This window comes from Gallinula chloropus, assembly GCF_964237585.1.
Source record: "Gallinula chloropus genome assembly, chromosome: Z".
NCBI lineage: Eukaryota > Metazoa > Chordata > Aves > Gruiformes > Rallidae > Gallinula > Gallinula chloropus.
The window spans coordinates 38,522,737-38,539,638 of record NC_140089.1 but is presented as its reverse complement, the minus strand read 5'-3'; the positions used below and the strand labels follow the sequence as shown (position 1 = coordinate 38,539,638).

At 36.5% G+C, this 16,902-nt stretch overlaps 1 protein-coding gene across 1 annotated transcript in view; it reads right to left on the bottom strand.

Annotated features, from left to right (window-relative positions):
- Positions 1 to 550: 550 nt before the first annotated feature.
- The window catches only part of CARNMT1 (carnosine N-methyltransferase 1), a 34,772-nt gene continuing 18,420 nt past the window's right edge, over positions 551 to 16,902 (bottom strand). Inside the window, exons 13-18 of the mRNA XM_084278399.1 lie at positions 15,997 to 16,160; positions 8,722 to 8,862; positions 3,722 to 3,900; positions 2,046 to 2,159; positions 1,241 to 1,344; positions 551 to 968 (exon numbers count right to left, since the gene is read on the bottom strand). Coding sequence (XP_084134525.1) covers positions 867 to 968; positions 1,241 to 1,344; positions 2,046 to 2,159; positions 3,722 to 3,900; positions 8,722 to 8,862; positions 15,997 to 16,160 — 804 coding nt within the window. The 3' untranslated portion in view covers positions 551 to 866. The remainder of the gene's footprint in view (positions 969 to 1,240; positions 1,345 to 2,045; positions 2,160 to 3,721; positions 3,901 to 8,721; positions 8,863 to 15,996; positions 16,161 to 16,902) is intronic.

Below are 16,902 nucleotides of genomic sequence, written 5' to 3'. Positions count from 1 at the left end.
TATTTTAAGATGTCAAAGCATCAAATATATTTAAGTTTCAACACTGAGATACTAGTCAACATTGGTGTTATTCCTAAACTGAGGTTAACATTCAGCTTCTCTGTAACACGCCGCTGCTTCTTCATTCAATACTCCTTCACATGGTACTTGAACTTGCCTATAGGTTCCATGTTTTGATTAAATTGTTAATAGCATTACTAGTCAAACATTAGAACTTGTATAATAACCTACTTTGTTTCAGTTTCACGGAAATGTTGTGATCTTTCTGATGGCCATCAATCAAGAACAATTTTATCACTTTCTAAACATTTCAGACTTCATAATTTAAGTTTAGCAACACTTCCCTAAACGTGACACAGGTGGTATAGTAAGCACCTTTACGGATTCCTAACATTCTTTTGGCTGATCCTGTGTGGAGCCAGGAGTTGGTACTCAGTGATCCTTATGGGCCCCTTCCAACTCCATATATTCTAAGATTCTAACATCAGAAAGTAGAAGAAAAAGGAAATTATAAACCTATGAAAAATGAGGCAGCATATGCAAATAATTAGCCTGGTTATGGCAAACATTGACTTTTATTCTCAAGAAAATGTTTTTGCCTTTATTTTTAATGCATCCCCAAAGCACAAAGACAGTGTATATGAACATTTCCGCCTTTGCTCTCACAAGTGTATTACAAATGGCATAGTACGTGTCTGAATAGCAAGACAGATATTAAGAAAATAGACACTATCTAAATCCCGTTAGGAATAAGAAGGCACCACTGATTTGAGGTTGTGTCCAGATATCACCCAGTCCACTTCATTCTCATTTCTAGCTTTCAAGCCAACTTTTTTTTCTTTATGATTAAGCTGTTCAGACCACTTCTATTCTGGTTTTCTCACCACGAACAACACACACTCATAGTAGTATTTCATCATGGAGAGTTCATTCACAGTGTAAGTTGACAGTACGCATTCTTTCTCCACCTGAAAAAGAACGACAAAACCCAGCATATTTCAAAACACTACCTCTGAAACAACAAAACCAGTTTCTGTTAGTAACAAAGAAATTGCTACATAATTACTGGATTTGAAGGCCCATGAGGAAAGCAAGTAACTTGGAAGACACAAACATTTAATACTTCTAGAAGTTATTAGTATAGTCATTATGTTGAACTAAATTTTAAGGAAAGGTTTATTCATGGGAGTTTATCTGGTTTATCTAATACCACTCATCGCAAACTATGGGATCTTCTTACCTCTATATGGAATCCATACTGAAGTATAACATTTTTTATATCCTCATAGCTCAATTCTATAGAAAGTTCATTCCCCAAGTTTTCAAAGTGGTAAAGGAGAGGACCTAAAATACAAAGATACAATGGAGGTGGTATCAAAAAGACAAGTATGTTTTAAAAACTGAAAGCACATACATAAGTGCAAAGAACACTTATATCCAGACTCACATATTCAAATACAGACAAAATAACCTATCTCTAACACTCATGTATTTTTATACTGAATTTCAGAATCATTGCAAAATGCCCTGCTTCCATGCTATGTCTGGCAAGGACTAGTGCCATGGCTCACTGAGCAATTTCTACTATGCACAATGTTTACATCATGAGTTTTGTCTCCCATCACCATGGAAGACTCCAATTAAATCTTTTCATTTGAGCTAAGGCATGCATAAATCTCTTTCCTTAAGCATCTGCTTAGCGCAGTACAAATTAGACAATAGATTAAGAAGAAAACGGCAAAGATGTATTTCCATGTAGAAAAAGTTCTATTTTCTTAGAGAAAAAGCAAAAAAAGAACACAGTCAAACAAAAAACATTTGGTGCACGAATGTAAAACCTGCCACTGACAAGACTTAATAGCTGACTCCAGTGTAACTAGTGAACACCTGTACTTATACTGAACACGAGATGATTTCCAAGTCCTGGATGTTTCTAGCTGTACAGTTTGCAGCACTGACACATTCACCCCCACAACTCCTTTCAAGTACTAGATGCCTGTTATGTGGTAAGTCAGGGCTAGCAGGAAGAGTTTGGTCACACTTGCCTAAATTTATCCAGATTCCTCCAGGCTTCAGTATTTTCCATATAGTATCAATGTAATCAATGACGTTATGTGCTGTATCTATGAAAAAGCAAGTGGCTATGCAGTCCCATGTATCTGGTTGGAAAAAGGCAAAGTATACAGAGATTAGATTCAATATTTCTGCTCCTGAAATGTTTATCCTGTATTGGTTTACACACTCAGCATTACCTTCCAACTAACAACAGTTGAAGGCTCTTAATTTCATTTAAAAGTAAATAAAATATTTTGGTTTATGTTAACAGTGAAATTCGTGTTTGTGTAGCCTGTATATATGCATTTATATGTATGCACATGCTAAAATATGATGTATTATTTATGCATCTTATAAAAGTCCTCATATATGTTATATGAGATCTATTATATACTATACAGTAATTTGTAAATATGACAATACATTTCATATAAATGGCAGCCCACTGGGGCATTACTATTATCACCTGGCCTATGAACTTCATTACTGTAACTGTTAAAAAATAAACTGCAAAAATACCCAGTGATTTTGGGCTTCTCTATTTAATATCTGTAACAATACAAGTCTGTACAATAAAGTGTACTTTCACAAATCCCAGCTTTAAAGAACTTTATTCAGTATCTCAGTATGTCTCCAGCTGTTTACTAGTTCATTTAACAAGTGGGACCTGTCAAAGTCTACCTTTTAAAGCACGAGTCTTCCTGTTTTTCTCTAAATCAATAGGTCTCAATTTATGCCAGTATCAGACATTCTAATGTAAGACACAATCTTCACAAAACTAAGACATTATAAGGAAGGTTCCTATGAGAAAATATCTGTAAGTCTAGCTGCACAATAAAGGTCAGATCAACAGCTACACAATCCTGGTAAGAAGTTGTATGGGTCTAACAGGGACAGAAAGGTAGAAACAGAAAGCAGGTATCTGAGATGATAGTCCAATAGTGACTTCTGAATAGGCATATATTACAATAATAGACAACATACACAAGAACAGGGTAAGATCTATCATTGATCAAATCCTAAATGTGTGATTCTTAGAGCAGGCACCAAATGAAAAATTAACTTCTGCACGTTAATCCAACATTTGACTAAATTAGTCAAAAATACTACTTCATAGGTGCAATGAGGACAACACAACCTGATTTCACAATAAAAACTAAGGTCATTTGTACTGACAGAAATTATCAATCCTCAACAAATTATCATCCTCAAAATGTGTCTCTGAAATACCGAGAGTCAAAAAGTATGTATTTTTTTCACTTACAGTTCACTAGTATTGAAAAGGTTTGCTTTGCTTTCACAACAGGAAATTAATTAAAAAAAAATACTGCTATTTTTTACACCTAATAGAATACTAGTTACAAGTTACATTGTTCCCTTTGTAACATCACTTTTCTGAATCAAGTAAACCTTTCCATAATACTGTGCTGTCTTACTCTGAAAGAGACAGACTATGGTAACAAGTATCTGTTAAGCAAAGATATGTCCATATTTTCTATAATCTAAAAAAGCTGATTTGGAGTAAGAAAATCTTGCTAAAAAATCAGTACTTTCTGCTTAACACTGGTAGATACAGCTCCATTCTGTTTGTAATCATTAACTGTCCCATAACAAATACTCTGAAGGTACACCTATATGGATAGACTACAAGTTTGTATTTACTCACTGCACTCAGAATAGATTTCTTGAAAATCCCCTGCTGTCATAGAGAAATTTGAACCAGAAGGAAGACTGTGAGGGTCAACATCAGGAAAATAAATTGGACGTATCTGATCAGCAGATCTTCTGTTATTACTAAACTGATGAATCCAGGGATAAAGCTTACATGAGTTAATTTCAGAGCATCTGCAAAATACAAAAATCAGCACAACTCAGTTTCAACTAATTGCTTATCTATTATCTAGAAATGCTAGGGGTCAAATAATTTCACTAAGATCAGAAGTTGTTACAAAAGATAAGCATTTTATAAAAGACTTTCATCTAGTTCAAAACACTCAAGCCCGCCTGTAACTTTACCAATTTATCAAAAAACCCCAATTATACTCAGCACAGAAATCATCACCACAAAATAACTCCCTCATTTGATTTTAAAATTTTACTTCCCTACTTTTTACTATATTCTGACTTAATTCCCCACTGAAAAGAAAACACACAAGATTCTTGTGTAAGATTAATGATATTCATGATTTAGTATATTTAGTACAGCTAAGCCTTTCTGGTTCGTATTTCTTTCTTTCTACTAATAAAAAAAGGTAATTTAATTCCTTGAGTTTTACTGGAAACATCTGATCCCATTCTAGATTTTTCTGTCATTACTGAACCACAATTACAGGGAATTTGAAGCATTTTTCAGATGCTAGCTGAAAAGATGCTTTTAGATTTCAGTAAGTAAGTTCCATTTTGCAAAGCACTAGTTTTGCACTAAATGTAATTTTAAGCTGGTAGCATCTGGAGAGTTGCAATTATGCCAATAAACATGGCCTTGTAAAGTACAATTTGTATACTGACACAGCTAAGTACGTCAACTCTTGTTTTAAAAACTGAGAAAGTATAGCATTAAAGTATAAAACCCAACTTTTCCCAGAGTTCTGTAAAATCAGGTGGTAACTAAAAAATGAAGCAGTTTTCATTCAGAAACAAAAAGGGGACACCCCTGTCCCATAAAACATGTCACATAAAACCCTTCATAAACTGCAAGCAATGTAACAAGTTACAGAAATTGCATTCTTTTGCTTGGTGGATGGAAAACAGCTGTGGTGAAGTCTCTGAAATCTCTTTCTTTTTTTAACCATCTTCATGTCATATTTTTATTTCATTGTATCAGTAAAAATATAATACAAAAAACCAACCTGTATTTGAGCAGCAGTATACTGCATTCATAAACTGTCTCCATATATAATAAAATAAATCTCATATGAAGTCAAAGAAATAAAAAGGCAGGGGAAAAGTCCCAGTAAGATGGGCATCATTTTCTTCAAGAAAGGGACTTCTCTTTTGGTTAAAAATTTTAAATAGAAAAAAAGGCAAATACCAACTAAACAAAATACACACCACATCGAAAAGTACCACCGATACTGTCCAACAGAAGTTTTGTGTTAATCATTCTAGCATTCTCCATATGTTCCAAATTTGTGCTACTCTCAAAACAACTTTAACAATGAAAACTTCCTGGAAAAAAAGGTAAATAAAGTAGCTTTCACACCACTCTAAAATGAATTTGCAATTTAATGTAAAAGACCAACCCCTCAAGTTTGAACGCCTCCCTTTTGTAGCTTCAGTAATTTATACTTCAAAAGTAATTAGTGCAGTTCTTTACAATTCCATTGTTCCAACAAAAGATGTATGATAGAAGTTAGGTTCCAAAAAACAAGTATCTTTAACAAAGTGTGATGCATTTCACTGTTTCCATAGTGACAAGCCACTTACTGTTTAATGTTCAGATGAAAAGACACTTGTGGAAAAGATGGTCAAATCTTAGTTTTGACCACTGGTGTAAAGATTAAAACAATTAACTCTTTTCCCTCCTAAGGCATTTGTGGACATACAACATTAATCAGTGTTCTCAACATGTTAAGATTTATCTACAATTACATTCCTTCCAGAAAGTCAAGATTAGCCAATTATTAGCAAGAATTCTACTGGTATTAAATAAAAACAAATATTTTAACCCTACTCTGACTTGGGTACAAAGTCATATTGCATTACTGTAACTGAATTTTCTCAAATGTAATAGTGAGACTACTGCTACTGAAGGGCTGTTGGACAGAGGCTACTGAGCCTGCAGTGTGAATCTCCAGCTGCAGAAAACAGCAAATCAGCAATGAGCTGCTCCCCTCCAAACAAGATACCACCCTGGTGTTGTCTCCCCTCCTGTTAGAGGTCAAAGGGAAGCAACGTGCGTTCTGTGGCTCTAGACTGCCCCAAAAATTTTGGTGTGCCTTCCAGACACAGGAACAGAGATTACACTTTTCACATTTTTTGCTCTTCCAAAGCATGTAAGAAGTTAAACAGGCCTGTACATGACCAGTGATCACTTCTGCCATCTGTCATTATGTATTCAGAAGTCATTTACACACTAGAAAAATACACTGACAACAAATACCTTACCTGTACAAGAAAAAGCACAATTTCTCGTACAAGGACTACAGCAGCCTCAGAGCCATTGTAACTTAACTATTCCAGGGTCACTTTATTAGAGCTTCCTCAATGGAATCATGCACTCTCATCTATAGTGACCAAAGCTTGTCACACTCTCTGCATACGCTAATGCAACTTTACTCATAGTAACAGAAGGTAGGTATTTAAAAGAATTAATGTTTAGGGTTTGTTGGGGTATTTTTTAACATGTAAAAATTCACAGGTACCACTTTGTATGCAGCAGACTTAAGTCACATCTTGAAGCCCCCTGTAGTAATTGGCTTGACACTCAACACAGGACTTTGTGGTTTATTTTTTGGAAGACAAAGAAGGTATATCCAAACTGTAAGCAGATGTCAGCAAAATTCTCATGCTTTTATCAACTGAAAACAAAAATTCATTAAATTAAGACTGTAGTTAAAGACTAATCTGCAAAATCCTTCTTCCTTACCACTCTTTAAATGGTATCTTCAGCCTGAAATTGATCATCGCTTCTTCCAGTTCCAGACAGGTAAATACGTGAATTTCAGAAGGCTAAGTATTATCTTCCACGCTAACAAGGAAACTTGGAACTGATGACTTGCTCAGCAAAGATGATTACAGCAGCTGAACACGACTCAGTTTTGCTGTCTAATACTGTTAGGAAGTTTAATGCATATACAACTCTCTGCTAAATACCTTATGTAATACAAAACCCCCCGTGTGCATTAGATGCTGCGAATGATTACTATCATAAGCTAACGGTGGATCTTCACGAGAATTTTGCATATAGGTCAAAGACTCGTTATTTAAGAGAAACAACATGTCAGAGGTAGATAGGGGTGAAGTTAACTTTCAGATTTGAAGCACTGATCAGTGCTCCCAAAGATGGGAAATGAATACTGTTATGCTGCTTTGAATAATTTCCCAAGTCCCAAAGAGTGTAAGAGCCAGCAGGGCTGCATAGCTAAGGATGAGAAGAATGTGACCTCCTTTCAGTAGCTGGAAGGCATTAGATCAGCTCAACTGCAATATGCAATTTCACCACCAGATGAGAGTCATTTAAGAATAATGTAAGAAAAATACCATATAAACCTCCAGCAAATATTTATTTTCATCACTTTTACCAGTACTGTTTCAAGCAGACATGGAGAAGCTATACAAAACAGTGTTTTCCCCTTTTTGACTTTGGAGAGTAAGCTGTAACAGATGATCACCACAGTCTACTGTGGCCTATCAGCCTACTAACAAGGATCCAAACCACAACAATAATACAGAATACAAGCCAATTAATTTAGGTGTTTTCAGCACAGGTGTATCAGACTGAAGAATGAACTGGCAAATTCTGTCTTGCAAAACTTGGTGCCAATTCCCCCAAGAAACAAAACACACCCCCAATCCTCTTTCATACTTGCTGGTAATCTCCTCAGCCTCTTTCTTAAAAAGAGCAGTTGTGTTTTCTGCCTCCTTTCCCAAAAAGTTCATTATAGGTGATTTCCAATGCAAGTGACATAATAAAAAATCCAGAAACTTTTTAATTCAGTTTATTACATGATACTTATTACCTTCAAATTTAGTAGCTTACTGTAAGTGTAGAACTGATCATAGAATCACTGACTGGTTTGGGTTGGAAGGGACATTCATCTAGTTCTAACCCCATCCTACGGGCAGGGACACCCTCCACTAGACCAGGTTGCCCAAAGTCCCAACAACCTGGCCTTCAACACTTCCAGGGAGGGGGCAGCCACAGCTTCTCTGGGCAACCGGTTCCTATGTCTCACCACCCTCAGTGAAAAATTTCTTCCAAATATCTAATCCAAATCTACCCTCTTTCAGTTTAAACTGACTACTCCTTGTTCTGTCACTACATGCCCTTGTAAATGGTTCTACTCCATCCTTCCTTTAGACCTTGGAAGACTGCAGTAAGGTCTTCCTGAAGCCTTCACTTCGCCAGGCTAAACAAGTCCAACTCAATCAGCCCGTCTATATAAGAGAGGTGCTCCAGCCCACTGATCATCCAGCATCTTGTATTAGCTATTTTATTCTAGCCACTTGCTTAAGTGACCCATCAGCATGCTTCAATGGTTGGTTTCTGCATTACAACAGTGCCTAAAATTTTAGGCATGGAATTTAACACTTTAACAGGTTTACTCTCTTACTGAACACCACCAAGTACCGTGCACATACTAACTAGTCCATATTTGACACCAGTGAGAGGAGTGTGCATTTTACAAAAGGGATGTGAAATATATCATTAGACCTAATCAAGATTATGCAAAGTCTGTAGTACAATCCAGAGATTTTAGTCTCATAACTTAAAAGCAATGCTTACTGCTATAATTTCGATGACTCAGGTACAGTTCTTCCCTTCGCCACTTAACCCATTAATTTATTGGGGTATTTTCATTAAAATTGTCTAAGAGTGGCCACGTGAGCCCTGTGTTAGGACTTAAAAATCTATTCTTGCGAGTTTTACTTATTCAAGTTTTTCTGACTTACAGCTTTTGCCTCTCTAGGTTTAAATCAGCAAGTAAAACATAAGCTATATACCTGTTGAGTACAAAGTTAGAAGAAAAGAGCATAAAGAGGCTCCATTCATTTCCTTGGCAAGCATAACCGAGCATAGCTATTTCCCACGCCAATCTACCTAGCCCAGCACCAGGTACCAGGATATTAACTTTGGAGAAATCCCTGCAACAGAACAAAAATAACAGTTAAGTCTTTATCTGATACCTCTTAACAAAACTTACAGAGGGCCAGTCAAACATTTTTCCCCCATATACTTACAGATAACATAAGGTATTTCTGATATGACTTTTACTTTTTAAATGCAAACTAAGCAAGTTTCAATCAGATTGGTTAACTGTACAGTTAAAATATTCAAAAGAAATTACCCAAAAGAAGATACACAAACATCATTCAGAATACAGAGCATAATTACAAAACATTTTTCCCCCTAAAAACTCTTACAGTTACCAAACTACAAGTCTCTTAAGTGAACTGAAGAAAGAACATAATATACCACCATTTATTTTCCTACGAGGCCCACTGAGAACCACTACTAAATACTACAGGAATCTTGTCAGTTGCAGCACATGAAAAATAATTAGATGTTTTGACATCTGAAACACAAAATTAATTCTCCATTAGCTGATAAGCAATTCAGACGGCAAAAACTGTAGTTACCTTCTCAGCATCTGTGGATTTTACATATGCTGTTCACCTCTTTCACCTAATCACATCAAGTGACAGATTTCCTAAATTAAAGTACATTGCAACTCTCTAAACCATACACTTCCCTTCAGTAACCATCAAGGTGAGACAACCAGACGACACCCAGCAGTGTGTGTTTACTGAGATACCTAGAGAAAACTCCCCCCATCTTCCAAGTTCAGCAACTAACAATCTCAAAATTTCCTTTTTCAGGTAGAAAAGCCAATATATAAATCTTTTAACCATTAGTCTTCCATCACAATGCGACCAAACCTTCACTCGTGAAACAAAACACACTTCCATGCCAAACAGAAAAGATACTTCACATAAAAAGTACCTTTTCAGTTTCCAATCAGGATCAAATACTTGTCATTTCATAAAAAGAAGCATGAACACTCAAACCACTGATGTTTTTGCATGTTACCTTCAAAGATAAAACATCTATCAATGTATATGCAACTAAATGAAGGAAGCCACGATGACTACTTCCAAACATAAGGTGAAAGTGGAAAGCCTTTGACTGCGAAAAAAATCAGGATGCAAAAATTGCATGAGCAATAAGACAAGTGAGGGAAGTTGTGTAAATTCTGAAAAGTACTGCATTTCTGAAGACCACTGCCCAAACACAAAACGAAACCATTATTCTTTCCTAAAGCCCACACAAACCAACAAAGCGGTTTTAATAGTGCCTTTTTGTTTGTGACTTAATCATGTAACCAGTGAAGCCTCACAAAAGGAAAAGTCAAAGTTCTTCTCATTCCCATTTTTTACTTCCATTCCATTACACTTTTGGGTTGTTTTCTGATTACTGAGAAGCAGGAAATCAAGACTTTCCTTGATAGAACTTCCATGGACCAGCAGTTTCTCCTTACCCCTCTCCTACAAGGAAAGCCAGAAGAAAGCTAGCTGGGAAGTCCTGCTGAAAAAAAAAAAGATTTATTCAAGGAAAAACTACTTGCTCAAGATTAAATTTTTGAAAATATTGACCCAGAAGGGAGATGATAAAGAAAATCCACTTTCTGGGAGAAGCTAGAAAAACCTCAATCTTACAGCTTTTTGTGTTCGTAGAGATATATATTCACTGCTATTTCAGCTGTTTTTCTAACCTAGTGGTTAATTTGCTTACAATTTAATTTTATTAAATATTTAGATTAGCTCTACAGACTTTTGTACCCCCATATAGACACTTCTGCAATAAGTGGGTTGAAAAGACTTACGCCACTTCTAAGACTATTGTGCATTGATTAGAAAAGATGTTTTTAATAACAATGTTATTAAATGTACTGCACCTCTTTATTCACAATATAAAGCTTTTCTATCTCTGAACTAATTTTCTTAATTTTTCTAGCAAATAGTTGATTTAAACTGCATTTTCCTTTGCAACTGGAAACTTGTTAGCAATTTAATTTCTATCTATATTCACCATAGTTACTGGTGCTGGCCACAAATTTTATTTCAACATGCAGACCACAGCTAACAAAACACCATATAATCAATTCTCAGTCCACCAGCATTCACATTAGCCTTCAAAAATGCTTAGAGGGTTTTTTTTTTTTTTTAGATCAGAGCCATTAGGTATGCTGCAAATTTACTGCATAAGAAGTGACTGTTGATACTGTCCTTTCTATTAAAATAAAAACCTAATCACCTTTTATTTTTCAAGACTTGGAAAGAATTGTTAGTGACAAACCAATGAATTAAAAAATTAAGCTGTGAAACCAGTGGTATTACAAACTGCAGTGCACTATATTAAGCTAATGTGTGAATCATTAGAACAGTAAATATTCCTTAATTTCACATTAACTGTTTTGGGGAGTTTTTTAATAGCTTAACAGTCACAAGATAATTTAAGACACCAAAAAAAAAAAAGTGTTTTCCTTTGATGTATCTAAATGCAGCAGTAGTCAAAACAGTAAAATATAACCCAAACTGGTAATAACCCCAGGATACCCACAGTGAAATTTGCCTTGAACTAGCCAACAGCAGCACAGTTTTTAAAACAGAGCTAGCACTGGCTAGAATCATAAATGGGTATCAAAAAAACACCCATTAAAAAACCTGTGGGCAATATTAACCTGAGAGGTAAGGGGAGAGGAGGATGGCCAGAATGCTGGGAAGAGGGCTGTGGGAACTGTTCAGCTGAACTACTGAAAGCAGCAGTCTCTTATAAAGGTATCAGAGAGAAATCTCAGGAATAGCTAAAATGTGTCATGCCACTACTGTACTCCATCTTGCAGCATGATCTACTTTCACCTTTTGTAAGTTTAATGCCATTAATGAAGATTTTAACTTAGTGTCCTTTTTTAAGGGAAAAATTATACATGATAAAAACAGACGCTTCTGATTTTATGCCTATTGTGCTTTAACAAAAAAACTCCACAAAACAATGGTGTTGAAGGGGTAAACTGAACTTTGGCATAAGAAAAATTATTGTGCATGATCAAACACAAACGTCATTTACATAAACTCAACATTGCAATTCAATATTATCTAATGATAAGAAGTGATAAGAAATACACAGCCCATACACAGATGATCAGAGGAAACATCAGCATAAAATATTCACTGTGGGCCTCTTTTCCTTACATCTTATCTCCATAACGCTTGTAAACTTATGATAGTGAACAGATCAATATTTTTTTTTCATTATTTTTAAGATTAACAAAAAGATTCTAATTAAATAATGAGAAGGTTAAAAAGCACAATCATCTCAAGAGCTTTCTGTCTCCAAATCTATCAGCTGAGGTTTATATACCTCCATGTAAAAACCTGCAAAGCAGTAACACTATACTTTGCCCTTAAATCCAGGGTTTAAAGCAAATTTTAGGCTAAGCACAATTTCTGATTAGATTAAAAATCCCTGCAGACAGATGTATTTTATATAGTTAAAATATAGAGCTGAAATGTTGTCATAACTGTAAGTATGACTGAGCATATGCAGGAAGTATAGCCAAGCTTGGGCTCAGGACTAAATAGCTGTGTTTTTCAAATAAAATGGAAATGAGGACAGGGGGACTTTTTTAGAGCTGTCCTGCCACAGTCATGGAAAATGCCATCCATTACTGGACTGCGTGACAAATTTAAAGTTATAGGTGGTTCCAGAGACCAAGTTAATGAATAAAAGAAAACTCTGGAAAAAATACCTAGGTTTACTGTTCTTGGCCATGGAATGACATTAACTAAAACATTAACTCTTTGGTTCCTTTTGGACAAGGAGCTGATGATCTTTACATCCTTTCATGTCAGCAGAAAGACTAGTAGTTCAAGTGAAAGAAAATCAAGACAAGAAAAGGGGAATTAAAAATATCACCTGTATGCTTATTCAGATTTTCAACTTAATTCCCCAAGAAATAAAAATGTATCTATGTTTTACTATTTTTTCCCTACAGAAAGCAGTGATCATGGATCATTCACAGCCAAGACATCCAATACATTTAACCAGCTTCATCAAAACGCAGACAGTATTATAGAGACCTCATGAGCTGAAACACAACTAAATTCAAACATTATTAATGTAGGAAATCTTTCAGTTCTTCAGTTTCTCATACAACTGCTTTGTTCTCCTACTAACAGACTCCATGTTAAGGTGTGAATGAGAAAGAAGGAATTATTTTAGAAGAGGAATGGGAGACAGAAACAGCTTTTGCCTTTTATTTTATTTTTGGATGCCAGTCTTGTCAGAAGACCGGACTGAAACACAAGATAACAGTAGCACCTACTCACAAGACTGTTCTAATTTACAGCTGCTTTCAATCATGGCTTGCATCTCTTCTGCTTCTCAGAAGAGCATATAAAACATTTCCAGTTCCTTGCATACCAGCTGAACCAGTACAGGCCAGCACAGGCCAATCTTGCAAATATGTGCATGCACAGAGAAAAACATACTTGAATAGTTTCAAAAAATGTAAAGTCCTTTTTCTCATTATTTCAATGCATGGAATCAATGATAAAAAATCTTAACTAGAAACTGAATGTACAATTCCACTGACATGATTAAAAAAGTGACTTACACTGACAGTTTTAAATTAAAAACATTTATTTCTCCATCTTTTTTTTTCATCTAGATGAAGCTGTTTCCAGTGCCAACCATTAACTTTTTCTGTACCGCTTTTATTTCCTCATCTCAGGAGGTTTCAGCACTGTGCTACAGAAGGAAAATAAAGAAATGCAAAGCTGCACTGAGGTTCCACCTACAGGCTGTTTTCCCACACTAGTGCCTGCAACCAGGCCTTCCCAGAAGAAACTGACTTTGTACCCACTACACACAAGAGCCAAAATAACACCTCTACAGTCAGGCCCTGTGCATCCCTTCAAACCGAAACAAATGCTCCTCTCCAAAACTGAAAAAAAAAGGAACAAAATTGACCAGCCAGCCTTTCCTGTGAGAGGAGCTCCTTCTGGCACAAGGGTGAGGTGGCATTACCACTTAAGCCTAACAATAGACAAACAGGCCTTTCTGAATAATACTGCTTCTTTCCTCAAAGAGCTAAGTAGGACAGCAAGCCTCTGGTCACTGGGAATCAGAGCAAGCTGACAGCTCTCTATCATCGTGAATATTAAACTTCTAAATAGGTATGTGTCCTGGGTTCAGCTAGGATAGTTTATTTTCTCTCCAGGAGCTGTTGCAGTGCTGTGTTTGGGATTCAGGATGACAGCAGTGCTGATACCACTCTGATGGTTTAGTTGCTGCCAAGCAGTCAGGGACCCCTCAACTTCTCTCACTGCCCTGCTAAGGAGAAGGTGAGGGTCACTCAGGGATCTGGGAGGGGACACAGACAGGACAGGTGGCTCAAACTGACCAAAGAGGGTATTCCATACCAATGTCATCCTGCACAGCATAAAGGGGGGCTGGTGGGAGAGGAGTGCATGGATTCAGTATGGGCAGTTTGGGGACAGTCCAGCTTTGGGGCAGCTCTGAGCTGTATAGTCAGAGTTGTGTGATTCGGTGAGAGACTGCATTGTGTATCACCAGCTCTGTGTATTTTGCTATAAAATCCCACTACTGTCATTTCTCCCTCTCCCAGTAACCTGTACTTATCCCAACCCACGAGGTTTGCCTTTGTCTTTCCATTTTCTGAATTGTCCCCCTGCCTCCCTTTTCCCCCTGTTGGCAGGGAGGAAGAGAGCGGCCGTGTAGTGCTCAGCTGCCAGTTTAACCTTGACAGTATAAATGAAAAAATCATTTCATTTGACACAAGCAGACTTGTAGTAGACATGTTTGATCTATACAGTAATCGTTTAAGGCTCCTGAAGACACAAAAAACCAAGCTGGTATTTCAGAGCCATCACAACAGGGACAGAAGCACTGTCAGATTAGCTGTGTTTGACAACAAGAAGCAGAATTCCTGGTAAAGAAGCACAAAGACATCAGCTTCAGGTTCACCTAATCTGTTACCACACACTGCTTCCTAATACCAACTGGAGGTTTTGAAAGACTTTAAATTTACAAGTCAAGGCTTTCCAACTACAGCCATATATCTCTTCAAATTTAATGTTACCTCTCTCAAAACCAAAATGCTTAAAAAAAGATAGCACAGAGAGAAAAAAGGTAAACTGCTACCTTGAAGTTTAGAATGATTACATTCATAACTATGACTTTTTCTACAGATTTTGTGTATCAGAGATACACAAGGTAACCTGCTACATGTAATTAATTTTCATCTTATGTAAGGCACTATTAGAACTAAAAACATGTCAGAAAGTTCACCTTCAGATAAAATACTAAGTGGTGCACTGACTTTTAGATATATTAGCCCAAGACAAAAGAGAAACCAGCCAACCATGTCCACTCCATGTTCCACCACACTAACAAGTCTCTACTAATGAAAATTAAAACATGGCTAGTGGGAGGTATTTTCAAATTGGCACCAGTGCTTTTATTAGCAACTACTAGGAAAGAAGAAAACCCTCAGTAATACTCAGCTCTATCAAACCTAAATTCTGACCCATTAATTTTATGTGTACAGAGTTCACAAATCTTCCCATTAGAAGCCTGTTAAATCAGAAATGTACTTCATGATGACTGGGCTGACTAAATGGCAGAAACATTAAACATGGAATTCTTACAGCAGTATCTTCAGAGATTCTACCAGTATACATCTACTTGAAGTTACCAAAACCACCCTGTGCCGATTCCTATTTTGGTGGTGTTAACAAGCAAACATGGTAAACAAAGCTACTGTCACACATGCAGAAAAGCTTAAGACTTGCCTTGTAACACCTGTCTGAAACCAAGGCTAGAATTCAACTACTAAATTCTTAGTGCAATAAAACTGCTCCAGAGGTTGAGTCTTCTCTCCTCCAGATGCAGCACACACCGAGAATCTGCTAACCTGCACACTTCATCTCACTAAGCACACTTAAGCACCCGAGTCTCTCACTTGAAAAGTTAACAGATCTCCAGTTACATCAAGCTGCAGGAAAAAAAAAAAATTATTCCTGGTTTACCTGGTATTCCTTTGTACAGTTTTCAATTATGCTTTTTTCCAAACCCTGGCATTAGAGATTATTTTCTGTATTTTTAAATCCAAGCTTTTCATTATTCCATAAGAACTGTTATATTAGTGCAACAGTGTATGCCCACATAAAAAATAAGTCTTAAAACACTATTACCATTTTTCTTTTGGAAAGTTCTTTACAATTTCATTAATGATTGGCTGGTAGCAGGCGTCTCTCTCGGGCTTTCCCTCTTTGCTCCAGTCTCTCACGAATTGTTTCAAAGTAGATTTTAATTTATCCATGTCAAATGTTGAAGCTGGTGTGATCTTCCCTCTTCCCTGATTAAAGTGAGGGAGGAAAAAAACAAGTTAGTGGAAAATGTACCAAGTATCTTTAATCGTCGAAAAAAAACCAAGTAAAAGGCTGTCAGAGGAGGCGGCTGACAAAGCACTTGCCTTTCACTCCTGGGACCTCAACTCAATTCCAACTTAGAATCCTAAACAAACTGAGTTTGATGGTCTCAGTTCAGCACCCAAGAGACCAGGTTCCACATCAAAAAAAATCAAAAGCTAGTGGCATAAGAGAGCCCAATTGGTAGTCCTTATTCAGTAATGAACCGGGGTTTAGCTAGCACAGAGGCTGTTTACTCTGAGAAGAGGATCCCTTTAGGTACTGAGAAGCTCACATTAGAGCTGCCCATTACTGTAACTTGCCTGCAGATACCCAAAAAACGACTTCAGTTTCCACCTCTGACAGTCTGAGAGCATTTTAATGAAGATGCCACACTGAAAAATTAGTGAAAAAAATTTACAGATAGGAACATTAAAAATACTTGACCTATCTAGAATTGTAACTTATTTAGAATGCCATGACATATAAAAACATACAGTAAGACAATGCCACTTATGATTTACACAGCTAACTGAAAACCTAACTTTTAAACATAGCCAGGGTAGAGCTAGAAGTCTGAAGTGAAAAACTGAAGTTTTTTACAGTAAGCGTTTACCATCATTTGCCAATTCCGCAATTATTGTAACTATAAGCACTAACAACAAATCACAGCTCTGCAAGAGGTGAAAG